The 23479-nt window shown below is 45.3% G+C and overlaps 1 protein-coding gene across 2 annotated transcripts in view; it reads left to right on the forward strand.

Moving 5' to 3' along the window:
* Positions 1–22982, forward strand: part of RALGPS1 (Ral GEF with PH domain and SH3 binding motif 1) — a 286042-nt gene extending 263060 nt beyond the window's left edge. For both annotated transcript variants that reach the window (XM_019510929.1, XM_019510930.1), the window contains 2 exons: positions 2638–2731; positions 22831–22982. In XM_019510929.1, the coding sequence (XP_019366474.1) occupies positions 2638–2731; positions 22831–22975 (239 nt within the window). In that variant the 3' untranslated portion in view covers positions 22976–22982. The remainder of the gene's footprint in view (positions 1–2637; positions 2732–22830) is intronic.
* Positions 22983–23479: the final 497 nt, after the last annotated feature.

The following is a 23479-nucleotide window of genomic DNA, read 5'->3' on the forward strand; positions in this document are numbered from 1 at the left end:
GGACCCGCTGACTTGAACGCGTCCAGCCCCTCCAGAAGCTCTCTAACCCGGTCCTCCCCAACCTGAGGTCTGAAGGCGATCCCCTCGAGTCCGGCTTCTATCACAGCAGGGAAGTCCCGGTCCCTGCACAAGAAAACGGAGGTGAAGAATTGGTTAAAGAGGTCCGCGTTCTCCTCTGATGCAACCACCAGATTGCCCAGCGTATCCTGCTTGGTATACTGCCTTCTGCCAAGAGACTAATATGATATCCGTAGGACTGACTTTCCTGGTACTGATATAGTTGGTACCTGACCTGTCGTGCTTCCAGCCTCAGCAGCATTTACTGCCTTCAGCACATTTACAGACATACTGGAAACACTGGAGCCAGAGGCCCCTCTGCCCATTGTTTCTTCCTTTTCAGTAGCATCTAAATCTCTCTCCTGGTGCCTCACCCACCAAATATGACTGTTTGGTCACAGGGGTAAGTCTCTTGGATAACTGTTATAGGTCTCCAGGGATCAGCTTCATAGGGCCAAAGTCTTTGCGAAGCCTGCTTTGCAAGCCCTATTAGATGTTTCAGACACTGCTGCAAGAGCCATCCCTGTGCACAGAGCAGCTGCCTACAGGCCTTGGGTCCTCCTAAGAAGTCCAGACTACAGCAGTGCTTCATTCTCTGAGGTTAAAGACCTTTACTTGTAAAAGAGGTAAAGCACTGTGCTTTTGAACAGATCCCAGAGCAAGGTTTTGTTCCGTGGGCCTATATAGCCCAGCCCATAGAAGGAAGCAGTTCAATCCCATAGCCTCATGTGAGGCATAAGCCTGCTGCTTTTGTCCCTGACATTGGGCCCTTAGCTTCTGCTGTCAGCTAGGCCTTTATCCTAAAAGCCATACTTACTAAATGCACAATTCCAGCCCTCTGTGAAGCCTCTGTACAGGAAATTCATCATTTCTTGGGTCTTGGCCAACGTGGAGCCTGCTGTTGTTACTTTATCATGAGCTCTCATTGTTTAAACCAGAAGCAAGCATTAAAGCTCCCTTGAGAGTAAGTATAGAATTAATGGGCTAAAATCACAGCGTTTTTAACACTAGAGTTTTCTTTTTCTGGGGTTGAAGGGAGAGTTAATGCAAGAGAATTAACTCAAAAACTACCTTTTCTTAGGACTCAAAAATTAGCTGGAGGCCACGTGTGTGCCTGTGTATACCAGGCCTGGCACTTCCATCATCAGGCCCTGATCTTTGCCCCCCATGTCACAGACTTTAATGGGCTTCGCCAAGAGTGCTGAAAGTAATTTATTGACAGGGTAAGGAAGTAACTTCCTGACAAATCTCAGCGTGTCAGTGGGACTGCAGCTGTCAGGTCCTAAAGAGGAGTGTCAAAGTCGATAAGAACTGTGCATGATTTTACTTTTCATAGATTGGACTGATTTTATTCTAACTGCTGAATGTTTTGGTATACTCATTTATCAGTCTTTCAGTTTAGGGCAGGGGTGCTCAGCCTGTGGCCTGCAGGGATCCCTCTATGGATCAGAAAATTCAGTAGTGGGGGAGTGGTAGAAGCTCTGCGCATCTGGATCTAGCTTTGCCCAGGCCAGTGCCACGCAGTAGCTTCAGGTCCAGGCCTGCCCCCACGTATCTGGATTGGGCCAAGATGCTCCACATCCCCACCCCTTCCACATGTCCCAGGCCCATGCCACTGCCCCCTCCCCCCCGCCCCCCCCAGTAGATGGATTAGGATTGGGCAGCACACCCCCTCACAGCTGCATCGGGCCGCGTCTCGCCAACCCCATGTACTAGATGGGGCCCACCAGCCAGATCTGGCCCATGGACAGACTGGGACCTTCCATCCAGCCCACAGAGCAAAAATGTTGGGCACCACTGCATATGGGAATGAGTTACTAATTTTGAGTGTTATATATTTGGAATATATTGGCAGTGTTCAGACTGCACTTGTTATTATATGGTGTTTTTAATATCTTAAGTGATAAAAGAATGTGTTGTAGCTTTCATAGTTTCATAGTTGGTCGGGTTGGAAGGGACCTGAGCAGATCATCACGTCCAACCCCCTGCCATGGCAGGAAAGAGTACTGGGGTCAAACGACCCCAGCAAGGTGATTGTCTAGCCTCCTCTTAAAGACCCCCAGGGTAGGAGCCAGCACCGCTTCGCTTGGAAGTTGGTTTCAGATCCTAGCTGCCCTGACCGTGAAGTAGCGCCTCCTGAAGACTTTCCTGGTCCTCTTGTCTGCTCCAGTGGCCTCTGCTATTTCTATACATTCATTTTGTAATGCCTTCCTTCAAATAAATGGATTAAAATAAATTACCACAAACTCCTCTCTGTAATCTCCTAAATAATGGGTTCCTTGAAAAATGCAAGAGCAGGGTCTGAGCTAGGCTCCTTTAGGTTCGCTGCTCCTGGCTGAGGTCTGCAGCTGAACCTCCGCTACGGACTGAGGAATAATCAAGTTGATATGTGATCAAATCCCTGACGTTCTCAGACTGTCTAACAGAATAATATTCCTAGACACTTTTTCCCTGGGGAGGTTGAAGTTCTCATTTTGCTTCTGTTAATATAGTCAAGAGAATTAGAGGAAACCAGAGAAGAATTGCTTTTATTTCTTTAAGTTGTGGAAATTCATCCTGGCCATTTTTTATACCCTGTAGATCACCTCACAACATTACCCCATGTGCAAAAGTATTTAAAGTCTGTTCGCTACATTGAAGAACTTCAAAAGTTTGTTGAAGATGACAACTACAAGTAAGTACCACCTCTTTCTCTACCTCTAGACAATTTAATAGAAAGATGGCCTGGCTGTTAGTTCTGAGTAGGAGTCGCATAGAAAATCTCTGGCAAAAATGTAAGTATATTTTTAACGTTTTTAAACAGAGTTAATATTGTCAAGGCCTGAGTAAAACCCCAGCTGGATGTTATCCTCATGACTCTCATGTCATTCTAAAATGAGACCTCTGCAAAAGTTAAAGGCAAAAACTAATAAAAGTCTCATTTGTTTCATTGCACTATAGCCCTTCTTAGAGAATAATACTCAGGAACCCTGAAACTGGTGTTTCTGTTGGAACTCTGCACAACTCAGGTTAAATTACCTGATGCTACTAGAATAGTGTGAACCATTTTTAAATGCAAATGAATAATTATGCTAGGCTGACACACCATCAGTGATTCTGATTTTGTCAGACTTCAACTAAACCTAAAGCAACACTTACGGTGATGTCGAGAGCAAACCTGGTCACCAGCCTCAAAGCAACGTACAGCATGCAGGAAAACACTTCGGTGTTCCAGAGGAGACATAAGAGAATCATGGTAGAATAGCCATCCTGACCAGAGCACATGTATTGAAGGGTGTGTGTTTGTTCAAGAAAGACAGAAATTAAAATGAAGGTGATTGCAGGAGAATTTTACCTTTTTGATACAATAGAGTATAAAGAAATAAGCTAGGGTAGCATGGAGAGAGCAGAATTGAGTCACCTACTTCCAGGAATGATGGTCAGAGAGGTTCTCTGGGTTACAGCTGAGTCAGCAGTAGCCTCCTAGGGTTACATTTGGAGATGGACAGAGATCTTGGTAACGTTACCAAAGAGAATAAAAAGTACTAATTGAACTGTGTCATTATGGGAGACTAACTTCCCAGCACTAGAGAACAAATACTGTTAAAAATAGTAGGGCACATGTACTCCTAGAGTTAGGAATCAACAGCTTTCTTCACCAAATAGATGGTAAACTAACAAGAGATTATTCCATTTTGGTGTTAGGTTGGAAAAGTAGTGTCTTTTTAGAATAGGTTATGGAGAGCGGATGCATCTACATGTGCACTTTACTGTGGAGTCAACTAATTAGTTCTGCAGTAAAGCATCACAGTCTATACTTGCACTGGTATTAGGGTGCAGTAAATTACATAACTGTGCTGTAAGATAATACTGTTGAGCACAAGTACTATCCTATGGCAGAGTAATTATGTGTGCTGAAACACACCAGTAGACAGTGACAGGGCCTGGCTGGGCCTCAGGGATGCTGAAGTGTGGGGACTGCCTGCCACCTAGCTCCGCACTTTAGCACCCTCATGCCCCAGCCAGCCCCTCCACCATCCAATGCTGCTGCCTGGAGCCTGGGGCTGACCCTCTAAATCCCCTGCTCAAGCTAGTGCAGTCCCAAGCACGCGTGCAGATGTGACACCCGGGAGCAGCAACCCTGACTCTGGTACAAACTGCGCCGGAGCTTATCACATTACCTTAATGGCACATGTAGATGCACCCAGAATAGGCCTTCTAGAACCGGCGGTAGGCAGACAGATTTGAAGATGGTTAATTACCCTTTCTTGTCTACTTCCAAACATCACATCAAGTTGTGAAAGCTGTTCTGTTCAGCTTCAGTTTAGACCAGTGCAAATATACTACTGTTCCTCAGGCAAAAACAGTAACTGAAATGAGGCAATTGTGATAAACTCTGGGATAATTAATAATGTAGTGTGGAGCCACGCAGGACATGAACGTGTTTGGAATTTTACTCTGCTTTTAGCTGAGAAAATTATTCTAGAAGAGATAGCATGCGGAGCAGATGTTCTTCTGTAAGTGATACCAGGGCTGCATTGAGCGTGTCAGACAGACTTCAACTGGAGGGACTAGCTCTCATAATTTGTCCTGTTGCTTAGGTAAGCCTCTAGCAAATGAAGCCAAGGCACTGTCATCCTGTTCACTGCAGAGGATCATCCTTGTCTGTGGTTTTGACAAATTTATATTTTTGGATCAGACTGAAAGCAGATTGTAGGAACACTGTTTTTATACCAGAATACTGTTTCATGTATTGCACTGTCTTCCAAACGGAAAAAATGTATCTACAGAATTTTTTTTCTCAACCGCAACTTATCTGCTACAGAAACTGAATTTGTACCAGAGTACTCATGGCAGAACATGTGTGCATTTCCATCTTTCTTCCTCCCTGTATTATAGTTACTCTGCAGAGTGTGAGAGATTTTCACACTGAACATTTGTACATTATGCTCCCTTGTAAAAGAAAAATGCAATCTGAGCTTTGCATTACAGTCTGCCTTTCAGATCTTTGTTGCATATTAGGGTTTAAAAAGCAGGAATTTTATTTACTTGTTTCACATATGTTTGCATACTTCATTAAATGAAGGCATGAAGAGCACATTAGGGAAAAGGTGAATGGTTGTTATTAGTAGTCTTTACAACTTCTGGACTAAATGCCAAGAGACTGAAAACGTTGCTTAATTTTAATTCTTGGACAGACTTTCCTGTCCATGCAACAATGTTAAAAAGATATAGACGGTAGTTTTTCATTAGTTTCAATATCTTTGTAAAAAAGGAACAAAACAAATGGTCCTTATAAATATTTAGTACCATGACATAATACTTGGAAGAATTACAAGTCATGAGTAATTCCCATTTAAATTTTTTGAAAGTCATTTTAATCCCAATAGAGGTTTCCTCACAACATTGAGAGGTGTTTATGTGTATTTTTAGGGGGCATTCAATCCTTTTCCCTTGGTCTGGACAGCTGGGAAAGTACATTCTTTGAGCAGATCTTTTTTTGCTTGTTTTCTTTCTAAGCCAGAGCATGTCTAGGGATAGATTCACTAAATACAGAGAGAACCTTAAGAATGAAAGGAAACCAGGGCAGAACCTGATACCTAATGTCGTAATGATGTCTGTAGTTTCTTGGAGCTGCTCATGGGGAATTCAGACCTTGTGCTGCCATGTGTGTTTCTTCCAAAACGAAGTCTTCCCTCAAGGTGATTTGTCTTCATCCAAAATCTAGCCCATGTTAGTCCTTAAAGTTCAGTCTTTTCTTTCTCTGAATTTGAAGACAGGTTATGGACTTCTTTATAGAAATTTCACTCAGCATATTCCAACATGTTCCTCCTCCATAGATCTTAGGTTTCCTGTTCTTTTCTGCTTCCGTGCCAGCAAGAACTGTGGGCATTTATAGACCTGCTTTGGGAGATGACGGGGCGCCTTAATTAGTGCAGTTCTTGCTGCACCAATTTAAAGTACCTGGAGCATCATGTGTATCAGCATCCCCATGCTGAAAAATGGCGGTGGGGTGCTTTGAACTAAAGCTTATTGAACGAGCTGTAGTTTAAAGCCCCCCACCACTGTTTTTCAGTGCAGGGACACTGGTACACACGACACTGGAGTCTGCTGGAGCACAGTAATTACACGCTCCAGCAGACTCAGTTAAATGGGTCTGCTCCAACGCGCTGTAATTACAGTGCATCAGAGCAGCCTCCCTGCACGTGTATAGGCGCCCTATGGGTTCTGTGAAGGCCACGGGAATTCAGTCTTTGTAGAATAAAAACCTTCTCTCTCAGTCTCTAGTGATGTTTCTTGCAGAGCAAAGAGCAGCATTAGCAGACTGAGGAGGGAGCAACATTGATCTTTGGCAGGAAAGGTGGGATTAGCTCAGTAACAAGCCTTGAGAGAGAGAATCTCAGAAAATTGCCCTAAAATATATGGGCAGGATGCCAGCATGCACACTTTCCCAGACCAGGACCAAGGCAGAAAAATCATGCATCTACTTCACACAAATATATTGTATCAGTTGAGAGGTTTGGTTTTAGTTTCTACTTGTGGGAAGGTGAAGACTGTACACAAAACCTTTGCTGTTGTGTCATCTCCTGAATACAAGGGGATCGTTCCTTCATAAGCCCAGACATCTCTGTCAGCAGGTGGAGAAACTGGTGCTCTTGCTGGTGAGACAACACCAAAGATAGAAAAGGGGCTGGAGACAACAGATGTGCTCCTAGGATTGTAGCTTTTCATTGCTGCATACAGCTAATCGCTGACAACCCCCGGGTTGCTCGTCTCCCATAGGTCACAGGGAGAATCCCAGAAGTCAGGAAATAGGAAACCACGTGCAGCCTTTCCCTTGCTGGAACGGGGTGATGTTCCAGAAAAGCATCCAGTCTTGACTGGAAGACATCAGGTCCTGGAGAAGACATCGTTTGCCTTCACGGGTTGTTCAAACAGTAGAGAACGCTGGCACTGTTAAACCCCCCCATCTTTTTTCTAACCGTAAGTGGTCTGGTTTCAGTTTCCAGCCCCTGGTTCTTTGTACGCCTCTCTCCTCAAGATATAAGAGTCCTTTGGCACGTGCTGTTCTATCCCCATGAATGTAATTAACACTGCAATGAAGTAACTTCTTGATCATCTTTTTTTTTAATAAGCAAAACACCTTGAGCTTTTAGTATCTGGCAGTTTCTCAGCATCTTTTCTAAAGTGTGTGAACTCAAAGTAGTATTCTGGTACTGGTCATGTAAATGGCAAGAACAAAGGCAGAATTGTCTCCCTTCTCCCACTAGCTGGGTCCTTCGTTTTTACCTCCAAGGACCATAGGAACTTTTTGCCACAACATCACACTTAATGTTCGTGTTCAGTTGCAGTTACCCGTAACAACCATATCTCATCAAAGGATGACATTGGAGTAGTTGGCATGGCATTTATTCCATAAAGTCATGTTTGCTGGTGTAAATTGTATTCCTGTAATTTATTTTTGTGTCAAGTGACTCCTGTATCAGATTTTTCTGCTCGGTTGTTTGGGATTAATGTTCAGCCTAGAGGCATGTAATTGTCTATTGACCCTACATCCACACTTGCCACATCTTCTGAAATTTCCCCAGTGTTCAAGGTTTTTTAAAAATTAAAATTGCTGGCCATAGATTTTCTCAGGTAACTCTGTTAGGCCTCTAAGTGCAAGTTATCCAAGCCTGCTGGGTTAAAAATCCTAGTGGTTAATCAGTGTGTGGCCCTTGTAGATGAAATAGTAACATTTATCCTGGCTTAGTGAAAATGACTTCTCTCTTAGTTACCGGCTCTGTAGATTCGCACTGGTATGTTGTCACAGTGGATAACATTTCCATTTAGTTCATTCAAAATTGATTCTTCATGGTGTTTGTGCAGTAGCAATGCAGTTCATTCAGAGGGTGTGCATGGACTTGCTAACGGGTGACCAAGACGTGTCCGTGGGGCCCTGCCATCAGGCCTGCAGGGCTCTGTACAGGGCTAGAAATTGAGTGGTATGGCAAGCACTGGCAGTGTGAATTGCTGCAGCTTCGGGAGCTACAGCCATGAACGCTGCCACTGCTTATCCTGCCGCCACATTTCTGGCCCTGTGGGGGAGCTGCCCACACCACCTCCAAGTGCAGAGCTGTATCACGTGGCCGGCAGGGACAGGAACTGGGTGGCAGGAGGAGCAGAAGCTGCCACGACTCCAGGAGGTGCAACAGGTAATGTTGTGGTCACCAAACCCAGCCCTGTAGGCCAGATAATGTGGCTCCGATCTCTGGATCTTGCCTGTGGACTGGCGCCGAGCCTCTCACCTAGCCCGTGGAGCCAGGTGGCATGCACACCGCTGTGCTAACAAGTGCAAGTGCGCAGCATGGGGGGGGGGTCTCTCTTCTCTTGGTGACTGACAGCACGGTCCTGCTTTTCCGCATCCAGGCTGAGAGCCTGCTGGCACGCCAAACTGTGGATCTTGTCTCCCTGAAAGGGCATTTCTGGTCAGTCATGATGTATTCCCCTGCCCCATCAGGGGCTGCCTGGTTGAAAGGGTGTAGTTCTGTTCACTCCTGTCTTCCCTGAGCTATCTCTCCTACTTAGCTGTGGGAAAAATGTCCGTTTTTTTTTTTTTTCCTTCCTTTCTTCTCATCCCATTCCTGTGTCCCTTGAAATCATTTTAAATGGGACTCGGACTAGAACAGATCTTTAGAGAGAGCTTGGAAGACAAATAGAGCTAGATGCAAGTTCTGTGCATCACTGCTGCTGTTAGCTTTGCATGCTGCTAATGTGTTTCCTGTACTATATGAGATATCTTTAAGCAGCTATCCTGTCATGCAAGACATAGTCCATATGCCATTAGGAGATCTTCAGTTTTCTCTCTCCATATGCTGAGTGTCCCTGAACAGCTGCAGAACAAATCACTAGCTACTGCCTGGGTAAAGCAGTACAGCTTTTGAAATGCTGCTGACCTTAAAACACTTGTTTCTCTCAATTTCTTGTGTCCTTTAGCTCCCAACTGAATTTTATGTTTGCAGAGCTTAAAATGTGAACATGCTCTTGAGCCCTTGCCGGACTGAATAGTATTGGAAGGGACCGTCATAGTTCTGGAGGGTCCTGCGTCTTTCATGACTGCTTTACCAAAAGTGAGTCTAAGCTTCCTCACATCTGCCACTGAGCACAGAGCACTTCTGAGTTTTTTCAGTGTGCAGAGCTAGGCGCACTATTGCAACTGGGCCTCAACACCTGCGTTACCAGCAAGAATCTTTATCCCCTCCCCCCAAGAAACTAGCTTAGTTTTCAACCCGTTGTAGTGACCAGAAAGCTGGGTGTAACAACACACACTCGTAGAACTGTCCAGTCCCTGCCTGCATAACAATGGGTGGGGAATTATGAGCTTTGCACCATTGGTGCCATGGAGAAAGGGTTGCTTGCCCAGATTTAATGCAGGCTGGTGGCACTAAGTTACTAGCAGGGACAGGCAAATAGCTGCCCTCTCTCCCTGGGGGCCATGGACAGGATAACCATCTTCCTCAGCCTCCCAGCAGTCCCCCAAGGCCATTGACCAGGCTTCTGTCCTCAAGAAATCACCTTCCCTTGATTTCTGTGACTGGTTCCATTCATGATTCTTGTGCTGTCTGTCTCTGATTGCTCCTTCAGTGTGTCGTTTGGAGGACTCCCCTCATTCTGCCTCCAACTCTTGGGCTGGCCCCTTCTCTTCTACCTGTGCACCTTACCTTTGCAAGCACAGAGCCTGCTGCGGTCACTGTGCTGATGCCAGCTGCTGCACTCCAGACCTGTGAAAGGGCATGGTTTTCCTGAAAGTCCTCCTCACTCTCTGTGTTCACTGCTGTGGACAGCACCACTGACTTCATCACCTGGGTGTCCTCCACAACTCAGCCCTTTCTTTAGATCTGCCGATACAGACTGTGCCTACGTGTCGCTGTGTTTTTCCATCGAACATTTCTGGGATACAGCCTTTTCTGTCCACCAGCGTTGTTAAGACTCTTCATCTTGCTTCTCAGTTACTACAACATCCTCTTCTCTGGCCTTGACAACTCCCCTCCTGTCTCATTCGTATCCATCCAGAATGCTGCTGCAAAAATTGCTATCCGGGCTCATCCTTTGGCCAAGTCGCCCCTTTTTGTGCATGCCTCCACTGGCTCTTTTTTCTCCATTACTTCAAACCCAAGTTTGCACCTTCAGGGACCTTCACAGCTTGTCTCTTTCCTACGTCTTGTATCAATCACCTCTCTTATTCAGCTGCCTCCAACACCCATGTGTGCAGTCACGAAGTGTTATTTGCTGCAGAGTTAAAGGGAAAAACACCCAGGAACCAAAACAGCGGTGAAGACAAGCCAGTCCCCACTACACTCCTTCAAAGTGGCTAAGTTGACAATGACTAAGTTGACTTGGGAAAGAAACTACCTCACTGACCCATCCATGATTGAGTGGGTTATTCTTGCCAACACTGAAAGGAGAGACATCACAGGGAACAGTAAAACACTGGGAAATCTTGAGGGCCCTGGAAGAGGAAGAGAGGTTGTGTGAGCTAGGAGCGAGTGACAGAGGGGCACAAACACTGCCAGAGCTGGCTGGGCTGAGGGCCAGCATGGATTTAGGCACCTTAAGTATAAAGCTGTAGTCCAGAAAATTCCCACTAGCCGCCATTGCACTCTGGCAGCACCTGAACTCTGTCGGCACCCCAGCTTCAGTCCTTAAAGCTTCCCAACTGCCTGAGAGTTGTGTTTTGGCATATGCCCAGAGGCCCTCAGTTTGGATGGGCCTGAGCAGCCTGGCAGCTGTCTCGTGCTGCTCTGCTGGAGTCGCCTGCTGGGCTTGATCCAACAGGTATTCTCACCACACACCGGATTCACACCGGCAGTGCGAGGCTCCCATGAATTGCTGCTCCATCAGCTGGAGCGTAAGGGGGTCCCCCCCCCCCTTTCACAATAGCTTAATGGTTTGAGCACTCCCCATGCAGTGGTGACAGGGGTCCAGTCCTGCCCCCAGCCTTGTTCCTGAATCTTAGCCAGTGAAAGGTGGCTGGTTTCCAGCAGCTCCTCCCTAGCTAGCTGGCTATTTTGGCCCCAACTTGAGGCACCTGCCTTTCCTGGGACAGTACACTATGAGCACCTTGCAGGGTACTGGATCCCACTGCAGGAGACCCAGTGCCTGGTCCTTTGCTAGATCTGGCCCTTGGGCATTTAGAAGCCAAACCATTACCAAAAACCACTGGGCCCTTTAAAGCCACCTTTGAAAATGGGACCTTGCTGACCAGGGCTGCATGCACTACAGGCCGCAGGGTGGCATAGAAGCAAGCCAGCAGCAGTTTAGTCACAGCCTGGGCTCCAGGCAGGCCAGTCCACCCAGCTTTATGGTCCATGAGACTTCAATGCTGAGTGAGTGTAATGCCTAAATACTCTTAACAGCCAAGGCCAGAAAGTCCACATCCCTGGGTGCGTGCTTCTAATTTCCTTCCTCTCATATACTTGCCAAGGGGGGAAAGAGGACACTACAGGACCCAATTTATCAGCGGTTGCATTCTTATTCTGTTCTGGGATTAAACACTTGCTTGGGTAGGTCCAGGCAGATTCTCTTACTTCTTAAATCTCCTGACTAGCTGTTTCTCTTTGAGCAGCTGCCCCAAAGTCTCTGATTCTGCTTCGCATTCATACCAAAGAGGTATTGATCCCACTTGTGTTTAGGGTTTTGAGTAGCAACCATTGCTGGTTATCTAAGCATTCTTTTTACTGTCTTTGTTTCTGGAAAAAATAAGAACGCGGTGAGCCTTTGACAAAATAAACAGGAGAAAAAACAGTTTTCACAGCAGGGAACTTCACCCACACAGCGGGTGAAATAGTCTTGGCGAGCATGATGGTTCTGGCACCTTAGGGAAAGGGCCAGAGAAGATGGGGGCCACCAACAATGCCACGCGGTCCAGAGGGGAGGGGATTCTGCCAGACTTCAGGGCAGGCTTCCCCTCCCTCGCTGAGTAAATGTGCATCAGCTCTGGCCAGCTGCCAGAAGACAGCACCTGCTTCATGAGCAGTGGCCTTTCTCTAGAGATCTTAGAGGCTCAACATAGGAAGTGCCATGTTCCCCGCTTTATAGATGGGGATGCTGAGGTTCAGGGCAGTGAAGGGAGGTGCCCTGGCTTGCCTGCAGCCCAGGGGCAGAGCCAGTAGATCCTGACTTCCTGAGCCCCACACCAGTGCTCTGTTGGCTTGTGCCACTTTTTCTCCCCGTGACTCATCTCCTGTAGAGCCTTGTGTTTAATGCACAGTAATTACTGAAGTCACATCAGCTGAGAGAGCTCCCAAGATATGTTCTGCCCAGCGTATTGGTTGTGAGCAAGGCCCATCACAGTTTTGACACCCCAAACAACATTCCCTGCTTCCCATCCCACCTAGGCTTTGTCCTGTATTAGACTGGAAGCACTGTTGGGTTGGGAGCATATCTTGTCTCTGTCAGCTGCAGCAGAGAGTACCAGTGCTGTGTTAGTATTGTTAGTTATCATTGTCTCCAGAAGAGAGAAAGCATCTGGAAATTAATTAGGCTTTTAGGAATAGGGTTAGGAAGATGGTAGGGTGGTAGAGTTAATGGATATGCTAGGCCAGCCTCTCTCTTACTGTCACATTAAAACAAACATTCTGTGCCGCTGGACAGTCCTATTGTAAACAGAAAATGATGGCTGTATCTGCATTTCTTTAATCGCTGTCTCAGTTACAAACAGGAATTGTGTGTAGTCATCGTGGTCAAAAACAAGGTGAAATCATTACCCTTTGGCACACACAATTGATCACAGAAACAGAGCACTGAAAACATAATGTGTTTACAAAATGTAATTAAGGTATTACTTCCTCTGTATCACAGAGATCATCAGTTCATTCCAGCTTTCTTTCACTCACTGAAGGATCTTAGACTATTCATTGTAACATTGGTGTATTGTTATAATAGGTGCCACTGTGGTAGCTTGCAAACAGAAAGCAAAATAGCTTGCCTTTAGAAACAACAAAGACCATCAAATCCAAACCGGAAACTTTTCATAGTTCTGAAAAATTAAAATTTTAGCCAGACTTTTTTCCTTCCAGAAAGTAACATCCCACAGCTCTCAGTGTCTCCCTAGAAGCTATAATTGTTTTAAAAAACCCGGAACAGCCCCAACAACACACCCTAGACAGGGATGAAAGTATCAGTAAAGTTAGCAGGAAAACTCAGTGAGCCCATTTTTATTTAAGCATGACACTTTAGGATGGAAATTTGGATCTTGACTTAAATGGGAAGGGACATAATTAATTTAAAAACCATACTCTTTTGATTGATGTTTGGTACCTATCATTGTTATGAGTATCAGCTAAGATAACTCTACATGGAGAGGACAGAAGGCATGTGTCATTTTGACAGCAGTCTGATAAACTCACAGGGTTGGAAAGAGTGTCGACAGCTCTCTAGTCCACCCCCCTGCACAGATGCAGGATTCGTAAGCCCGAAACCATCCCATTCCCATACTGATAGCTTTGCTGCTGTTTAGTCATTCTTGCTTTTGTTTACCTGAGTCGCTCTCAGCAACAGAGAAGAGAATATGTTTAAAAATAGGAAAATATTATTGTAAAACCACAAAAATTAGCAGTCATGCTACTTTAAACAACTAATTCATTCTTAAAATAGACTAGGATTTCAAGTTGACTGTTTCCCCTTAAATTCTGTTTAAACAGAAATAATTTGGGAAATAAACAACAGAGTGTACTGTTTAAGGTTTCAGCAGAATATTGCATTGCTTGTCCTTTGCCAGATGTTGACAAAAAGCCTCCAGATGCTGTCTGTGAGTGAATGCTCCTGCACCCTGTCGCACAGTCCCTCAAAACACCCTTCAAACACCATGGCCAGAACCAAGCATGAAATAGCTTGTTCAGTCTCTTCATGCTTTCTTGAAACAACCATCTTCTGCCTTTAAAAGGCCCCGATTCAGCAAGGTATTTAAATATGTATTTAACTTTAAGCATCTGCTTAAATGGATTACTATTCAGCAAAGCACTTAGGCACTTTTTAATCACATACTTAAGTGCTTTGCTGAATCAGGGCCTATGTGCTTCCTTCACAAAGTTCTCACTACTCCCTAGAGTTATTCCTTTGACAAACTAACAAAATGTTGTACTGTTACTGCTATGTGCTGCTTCTGTAGTGCTATCATCCAGGAGCTGGAGTCTGCTTGCTTTGCTGTAGGCATTCAAATTATAATTCAGATCAAACAAAAATCCAAATAGGTTTCCATAGATTTTCATGGAGGAGCCCCGCATTCCTCTAAAGACGAATTTGCCTGTGCTGAGAACCTGGAGTCTAGAGTTTAATCTGCCAAAAGAAAAAGCCATTTTTGGGAATGATGAAGATGGTGAAACTGTTTGTGAGTTCTCTCTGTGCTACTACAGCATATCTGTGCCATCAGCTCAAGTGTATTTTCTCAAGCTTCCAATACTTCATTTTTGCTTGGAGCACAGAAGTGGTAATTAGTCTGGAATAAAATTTTGGATTGTGCTCAAGGACCATGGTACAATCCCATCCAGCACTTCCAATATTGGATTAGACAACAGCATGAAGAGCATTGTGCTACTGCACAACGCTGGCTAAAGCCAATATGAAGATTATTATTACCGTATTTTCTCACATACAACACCCCCACAAACAAGACACACACCTTGTTTTGGGATGGCAGAATGAAGAAAAAAAATTCCCAGAGCCCTTGCTACCATAGCATGGGCTTATTGTGGCTGAATGTGGAACTGCAGCAGTAGCTGGGGCACAGTTAAAGCTTGAACTTTGGAACTGCAAGGAGAGGGTGAGAGATGCCGAGTCTGCATCTCCTGCATGCACTGGGGAAGGCAGGACGGCCTCAGCAGAGTCCCTGTACCTCCATTCTGGCATGGAAATCAACTTCCTTGCTTAAAACATCCCCCCTCCCCCAATTTTGAATGGCTACATTTTTGAGGGAAGGTGTGTGTAGTATGCAAGTAAAGACAGATTATTATTCGCATTATAGTGGCACCAGGACTTTGAAGACCTTAGTTTGGCAGGTGCTAAATGTAAATGACTCCACAGCTGATTAGTCTCTGGGTTCATTAAGTTATTTCTGTGTCCTGTTTCTGGCCAGGCAAAATAACCCATTACAAAAAAGTATTAAAAGTTGTGTATAGTCTTAAAAACTACCATCTCCTTGTGTAGCAGTTCGTTTCCACGCTTTCAGCTATCCTGTGTTTCAAGCATAGTGAGTTAATTGTGGCAGGACTCATGCCTGAATGAAGAGTACCACTAGTGATCATAGTATCATAGGAAAGCAGGGCTAGAAGGGACCTCAGGAGGTCAGCTAATCTCACCCCCTGATCCAGGCAGGATCATCCCAGCTAAGTGTCTGTCCAGTCTGCTCTTGAAAATGTCCAGGGATGGGGATTGCACAACTTCTCCAAGTAGCCTGGTCCAGTGCTTGACCACCCTCATAGTTAGGAAGTTCTTCTTAATCACCAACCTAAATTTGCTCCTTGCAGCTTGAGGCTGTTGTTCCTAGTCCTGTCCCCTGTAGCCACAGAGAATAGTCTGTCTCCATCCTTTCTGTAATCACCTTTCAGGTATTTGAAAACTGTTGTCAAATCCTCCCACCTCAGTCTTTTCTTCCCCTGACAAAACCCCCTAGTTCTTTTAGCTTGTCCTCATAAGTCATGGTTCCCAGGTCTCTAGTCATTTTCGTTGCTCTCTGCTGGACTCTTTCCAATCTGTCCATATCTTCCTTGATTCGCAGGAGACACTTGTGAAGAAATCCCCCTCTCTCTGCCCCTCCCTTGGGCCAAACTAGGTGACCCCTCTCTTTCCTGGCTTTCTTCTTGGTACAGGCTGGCCAGATAAATTCCTAGGGGGTGGGAGGAGCACTCTCTCTCTCCAGCAGGGGTTTTGAAAGCAGCCAGCAAAGGCTCCATGCTTCTTCTGCATGGAGATTTACTCTAAGTAAAAAAAACCTGGAAACTAGCCTGGAGTTAGGAATTGTGTGTAGGCCAGTCAGTCGTCTCTTAAAAGGATCATTGCGTCCAATTTCTGTAAAGATTCACGTCTTTGTGTTAGCTCAAAGTGTATTCTGACTTCCTTGTGCTACCCCCCCTTCCTCCCTGGATCTCAGTAAAGGTGTCAGGTTACAGCATGCCTTGCTGTGTTACACTGTAGTGAGAGCGAGAGAAGAGGCTTTCCACCCCTTTGCTTGGCCAGCGAAGTTTGTCTTTTTATTTTCCCTCAGTTACCTGATACTATCTTTGAATGCTTTGGGCTGAAAGAAGCTCCCAGAAATACTACTGGTGGCAAAGCACCCCCAAGGTTTGCAGGGTCTCTGTGCCCTGAGCTACGCAGAGCCCTACCAGAGACCAGTGCCTGGGTGGTGACAGCGATACCCCGGGCTGGGGCTGGGGCCAGGGCTGGGGGCTGTGCTGGCCTCCTCCTGGCAGGGGCTGGGCTGGGGCTGGGCTTGGGGGGTGTGGGAGCAGGCAGCAGCAGTGCTGAGAGGGAGGGCTATGGGCAAACTGTGGTGAATTTTGGGGTGGCTGAGCCCACCCCATAGCACCCCCTCCCAGCGCTGCTGCCACCTGCCCTGAGCACAGCCCTGGCCCAGCCCTCCCCACCGGGAACAGGCCAGCGCAGCCTGTGGCCTCAGCCCACAGCGGCAGTACACCCCTGCTCTGTGCACAAATCTGGGGTGTGTCCCCCTGAACAAGCTGCCTTTGGCTCCACCCCACACCCTACCCTGGCTGGGCAGCACCTGCCCCTGCCCTAACCCCATTCCCTTCCTCACTGTGGGGGGCCTCAGTCTGCTCCCCCCCTCCATGCCCTTGTCCTTTCCCTTTCCCACACCCCTTTTCTCCCCCACAGACTTCAAACTGCTGGGCTGCATATTTGCAATTGAATCAGATCAGCATCGATCAATGCAGCTGGTTAATAATTGGCCATTGGTATTGTTGAAAAAACCTTTATTGGTGTATCTCTGTATGCAGTTATTCCATCCCAATGCAGGACTTTGCATTTCTCCTTGTTGAATTTACTCTGATTTCAGACACATTTCTACTGTCTGTCCAGGTCTTTCTGTATCCTAGCCATATTCTCCAAAGTGTCTGCATTTCCACTCAACTTAGTGTCATATGCAGATTTGCTAAGTATGCATTCAGTCCCACTTTCCAGTTCATTAATAAACGTGTTAAACAACACCAGACCCAGAAGAGACCTCTGGGGAACCCCACTTGATATCTCCTCCCAGATAGACATTGAGCCATTGATGACTATTCAGTGAGTACAGTGATCCAACCAGTTATGTATCCCCACCCTACAGGGCTTTCACCTCGTCTGTATTTATTTAGCTTGTTAATGAGTATGTCATGGGAGGCAGTGTCAAAAGCCTTGCTAAAATCAAATTATATCATATCCACTGCTCTTGCTGCATCCACTGAACTTATCACCTTATCACAGAAGGAAATCAGATTGTGGGGCATGACATGCTGCTAGCTGTTCCTGATCACTTTGTTCTCCTTTAGGTTCTACACAGTAAATTCCTTGAGGACTTGTTCTGTGACTGATCTATAATTCCCCAGATCCTCCTTCTAAATTTACCCTTTTCTAATCATCTGAGACCTCACCAAATTCTACAAGTTCTCAAAAAGGATAGCCAATGTCTCTGAAATTACCTCAGCCAGTTGCTTCTGTACCCTAGAGCATCTTTACATGTGCTCCGGGGTAGGGGTGGAGGGGCATTTTAATTAAAGCAGCTCTCCAGAGCCACTCTAATTAAAGCTCCCATAGCATCTTGTACACTCAGCATCCCACGCTTCAAAATGGCAGCAGGGGCACGTTAGTTGAGCTCATTCAACAAGCATTATAAAGCGTCCCTGCTGCCACGTGGAAGTGCTAGGATGCTGAATGCATGTGAAACGTGATGCGTCGGAGTCTACGTCGGGTACACGTATAGATGGCCCTAGAGTGCATCCTTCAGTACCCTAGACTGCGGTGCACTCTGGGGTACTGAAGGGACTGGCAGAGGTCTTTCAGAGACATTGGCTATCCATTTTGAGAACTGCTGACTTGAATGTGTTTCTTTTCTCTAAGTAATCCCTAACCTGTTCTTCCACTGCTTTAGGCTGTTTGTTTCCTTCCCTGTCTTTGTTGCCAAATGTGCCCATCATCTGGTAGCTGACCCTGTTTGTGAAGACTGAGGTAAAAAAGGCATTCAATACTTTGGCATTATCCGTAGCTAGATTGCCTTCTGCAGTCCACGGGGGCTCAGGTTTCTGTTGTCTTCCTCTTACTTTTTACATCCATGTAGAATCCCTTCCTATTGCCTTATGGCCCATGCCAGCTGCCTCTCACTTCATTCCTTGGCCTTCCTAAATTTCTCTCTGCAGCCGGTATGATACTCTTACACGCTCTCCTAGTGCTGTGACCAAGTTTTCACTTTCTGTACGATTCCTTTTTGGGTTTCAGCTCATTGAAGAGATTGCTGGTGAGCCAGCCTGGTGTCCTGGGCACCTCCCACTCTTCTGTCACACCAGGATAGCTTGCTCCTGCACCCTTAAAAGGGCCTCCTTAAAACACAGCAAGATCCTGGGCTCCTTCTCCCCTCAGACTGGCCTCCTAGGGGATCCTGCCTACCAGGTCCTGGATCCGTTCCTGCGGCAGATGCAGAAACCAAAGCTGCGTCTGCAGGCTAGGCAGTGATGCTGTGCCGTCCCCTTTGGATAAATCGGTCACCCCTGTGCCAACCAGTACTTCTCCCTGCAAATGGGCCGAGAGGAATCAACGTGCTACTTTGTGTGATTGAGGGTGACAAGCTCACCAAACTTGTCATTCATCTCACAAAGCAAGAGATGTGCAGAACTGCAATGCTCTAGGAAGAAGCAGCTGACTTTCTGCACTGACTGAACAGCAGCCAGCACTTCTTGGGACGGGTTTGGTGGGACAGCTCTCTCTGTGCTAACAAAGCAAGGTGTGACTGTTGCCCTGCCAGACTACTGGGAAAGGGGGTGACTTGCTTGCTTTTTATCATGCACCTTTGATAAAAGAAGAAGGACAAACAGCAGATGGGAACTCCTGCAAGGTGGTGGGAGAGCCCTTCCTGGGCCTGTGGGAAGTGCTCTGAGCTAAGACACTGTCTCCACATGCGCCTGTGCCTGGCTGGCCTCTGGGGCCAAGCTGTACAGGGTGGGTGCGTGGCACCCTTGAAATAGAGGGCCATTTTCACTGTTTTCTGAAGTCCTATTACCGACTGAGTGAGTGATTGATTGATTGATATACTGATTTTCTTATGTTGGCAAAATCTAGAGGTCCTTGTGAGGGTATTGTGTCTTGTGAGGCAACACAGGCTTAAGCTGTTTTTCTACTATAAGGGAAAAATTAATATCAAGAGATTTTAAGTCATTGCTGCTCCATTTTATTGGTGAGGATAAAAAATGCACAAAGGACATGAAAACAATGAAGGTACGCACCATGACTCTGTAGAATAGGGCCCAAAGACCAGGCCTTGCAGGGCTTCTCAGGTGGATTGTCACTTTTCCATTATCCTGCTATTGCCATTTACCAAGGACAATAGTGCTAGACAGGATGACTTCATGAGGTCCCTTCCAGCCCTACAATCCTGTTTGCTCTAAGATGACAGTTTTCGCAACCTCACTGATGCCTTGTATTACAAGATAGGATAACAGTTAGGAGGAAGAAAGTGTGATGGCCCTGCAACGGACTGTTTTTTTGCTTAAAGTTTTACCAGGCATATCTTTACTGAAGTAAATAGTAACACTGGAGATCAACTTTAGAAATGAACAAAAAAATGTTATGGAAGGATTGGTGGTATAATGCTGAAAAGGTACCGCCACTGCTGCTTTGATTGAGAATTTACTCTGTTACATGAGATGAAAGTAAAACCCGAACAATCTGTGTTGCATAAGCTCCTTGATTCCTGGTATGTACATTGATGAGCATGATATTAAAATCTTAAAACCCCAGCAAGTAGCATAGTTCCAACAGGAAACAAAAAATAAACTGTGCAGCATCTAAGAACTGAGCATTCTGCGATAACACGAAACCTCAGAAGTAGAACAGAGAAGATCAGACTAAAAAATGAATGGAGTGGGGTGAGAAAAAGTAACATATAGAGAACTGTAAAGCAAAGAATTACGTGCTGGAGTGTTTCCACAATTATGGAGGCACAGGCACAGATGATCCAGGACCAAGATTGCAGGAACAACATCTGGTTATTTCTCCACATCCCAGGGAATTCCCAGATGATAGGCATTTGTTACAGCACGATCAAAAGAATTCATTGGGAAAGCTTATCAGTTGTACCACCACATCTCCAAGCTGCTTTCAGCCACACCAGAAATTTGTTGTAGGTTATATTATATGAATTTCCTCTTCATTGGCTTTGAAAAGAAGCATCTTGTCATTTTTTGAAGATTCACAAGGATAACAAAAGGACATACAATCCTTCGTAAATTTTCAGATGTTTGTTGTGTAATATCAAAGTCTTTAAATGTTTAATTTACCACCTCAGTTTCTTAAACCACTGAGATTTGGATGTTTGCGCTGTGTTCTCTTTATCGCTGACCTCTCGATTTGAGAGAAGCGGTGGTTTAACTCTACAGACCAGTGACACCTGTAAAGGAACCTGTTGCCAGTACCAGTTGCTGTGTGGTGGGGTCAGTGCAGCTGTTGCTCGTGTTTTGAAGTTCATTAGCATGTTTGCTACCTAGACTGAGAGGTGGCAAAACTGCTACTTTGCTTTGGTCTAATCAGGATTTGATACGACACCACTTCAGTCTGGAGGAGCTGGTGTGGCAGCCCTTCCTCCTGTACCTCACTGATTTCACAGACAGTGACGAATTAAGGAAAGTGCTGCTGTTTGTGAGGACTGAAATACCTCTCTGGAAAAAACAGTGCATAAATTTAAATCTTTTGCAGTCACAAGACTGAAGAAGCATGAAATCTTTCCATCTGTGGTGGTCTTGCTTCTCAGTGCTGCTGTTTCAGTATTTTGAGTTGCACATCAGGCATACGGCAAATGAGAAGGGGCACAAGAGGCTGCCAGCTCTACGAAGAGGGCGCTGTGGCGGGGGCAGCTATTGAGGGTACTGAGGGCCTGCCGTGGAGCCTTCAGCCCTACAGAGGTCCATGCCAGCCATGTCTGTCATGGGAGCAGGGAGGTTAAATGGCAGGGATTGCACTCTTCTCCACACAAGGCCTCTGAATCCTCACTCTTTATGACAATGCACCCCATAAATTTCCCTCCTTGCTTTCCCTGGTACGTGCAGCACCCCATTTCTTTCTTTACTGTGGTTCAAATAACTCCCATTACTTTTGCAGGAGAACACAGAGTTACTCCTCACTTTTGCAAAACCAGACGTCAGGCAGGTTAATCCAAGGGAGCAGGAATGCACAGACCAGAGAAGTGATGAATACATGTTTTTGGATTAAATATGAGGATTCTGGGAAATGGACCAGACTACAGCACATTTTCATTATATTAAGGATATGCTGCTGAGCATTTCAACGGAACAAAGATTTGTGTTTGCTTAAGAATAAAGATATTGTGGGCCTGGAGGAATCAGGCCAATATTTTTCCATTTTATAATTGGTCAATGTACGTATCTAAATAAATTAGTATAAAGCTCAGTATCTCATAGAAAGAATCAGTGCAACAAAGGCAGCAGCATTTCTTCCTGGCTAAGTGAAGAATGGGAAGGTGAACATACTCTGTTTTTCCATGAGAGGAGAGCTATGCAATACATATGCCCCTTGCCAGGTGCCAAGAGGAGAACAAAGTCAAGGGCTTGAGTTTTATAAGGCCACTAAAACTGGGTTTCTAATGTTAATCTCAAAGATTTTGAAAAACTATTAAGTATGAAATCACTAGTCCTCTTAATTACTTTATGTCTAGCAGTTCTGTGCCCTCCACGCTTTTCAAAACAAGATGCTCTAAATTAGTCTGGTATGAATTTTCTTCTAAAAAATACTCGTTCAAAGCAGAGGATGCCAAGTTAAGAATGTGCGGGAGAACAGTGGGCGGCAGGAGGGAGATGCAGCAAATGACAGAGAGGTATGTGGGGGATGCTTGGATATATGGGAGCAGTAAGTACAATGTAAAGTCTTGACAGGCGGGGTTATGTCATTTTTTGTAAAATACATATTTCTCACTGCACATTACTACAGGATCACATAATCTCTGCTCTCACAGGGTCATTAGGATGCAGTCTACATTTCCTAACTTTCAGTTTTTTATGTTTTCTAGTGAATTTTACCTTCAATTAGGGTTTCTTGGAGGGGCAGCGAGGGGTTGTTTTGGGTGTTTCTCTCTCTCTTTCTTATAAACATTGCTATTAGTTTCTGTCTTGGATTTAAAGATCAGTGATTTTGCTTTAGGAGCCTGGCAATTGTTCTGTCATGCATCTAAATAAATAACTATTCAGACCAGATTAGAATTTCTGCTTTTCAGTGACAACTAATTTCTGTTGGCCTGTTATGTTTCATACCATTATCGCCTAGTTTTCAGAAAGTAACACACAGTCTGGAAGCCTGGCAAGGATGGTCTCCATTTGTATTTAGATATGTAGAAGACAAGATTGCTTATTGCATTCACTTTGTACTCATTGCTAGCATTTATTTGTTCAAGCATGTAATCTGGGTAGTCATAGTCTTTGTAAGGCTATAAAATTGAGTCTAACATTGAAAAATAAATTTTTAAACAAACAGAAGAAACGTCTGTTTGCCCCTCTGCCTTCAGTGAGCCCCTTCACTACTGATGTGTCTAAAACTCTTTTCCAGATTATCCTTAAGAATTGAGCCAGGAAACAGTTCTCCTCGTCTGGTCTCCTCCAAGGAAGATCTTGCAGGTACAAAAAGCGATTGTGAATGTTTGCTTGTGAGCATTATATCTGCCGTTACACAAATCTTTTCCTGTAGTTTGTGAAATTGGAGTTTCTGGGTTTTCAGGGGCGGGGGGAGAATGTCATTCCAATGGGAAATATTCTTTTTATTGTCATTAGAGAAGTATGCTAAAAAGATCTGTTAGAAAATCGGTGCCTCACTCTGAAGTCTCTCAACTTTGAGCTTCCCCTGGTATCGGTGATACAGAAAATATAACAGGAAGACACGTATTGGAAGGGGCTGTGCCAGTCATCAAGTCCAGTCTCCATTGTTTTGGGGAACCATGTCACATAATCCCATTCGTACATAGATACATCAAACTCCATCCTTAAACCAGTTGAGTTTTGCTCTGTCTGCTGCATTTGGGAGGTTGTTCCACAACCTCACTGCTCTGACCATTAGGAACCTTGTTTTGATTTCCAGCCCAAATTTACCCATGGCTATTTAAACCTTTTTTGAGCCAGCATTTTCCTTTCACTTAAATAGCTCTTCTCTCTCACTGGTGCTTACCCCCTAGTATACTAAATACAAACCCTTCTGTCCTGTC

The sequence above is a fragment of the Gavialis gangeticus genome, unplaced genomic scaffold (genome assembly GCF_001723915.1).
Source record: "Gavialis gangeticus isolate Ggan-Ray unplaced genomic scaffold, GavGan_comp1, whole genome shotgun sequence".
In the NCBI taxonomy this organism is placed as follows: Eukaryota; Metazoa; Chordata; order Crocodylia; family Gavialidae; genus Gavialis; species Gavialis gangeticus.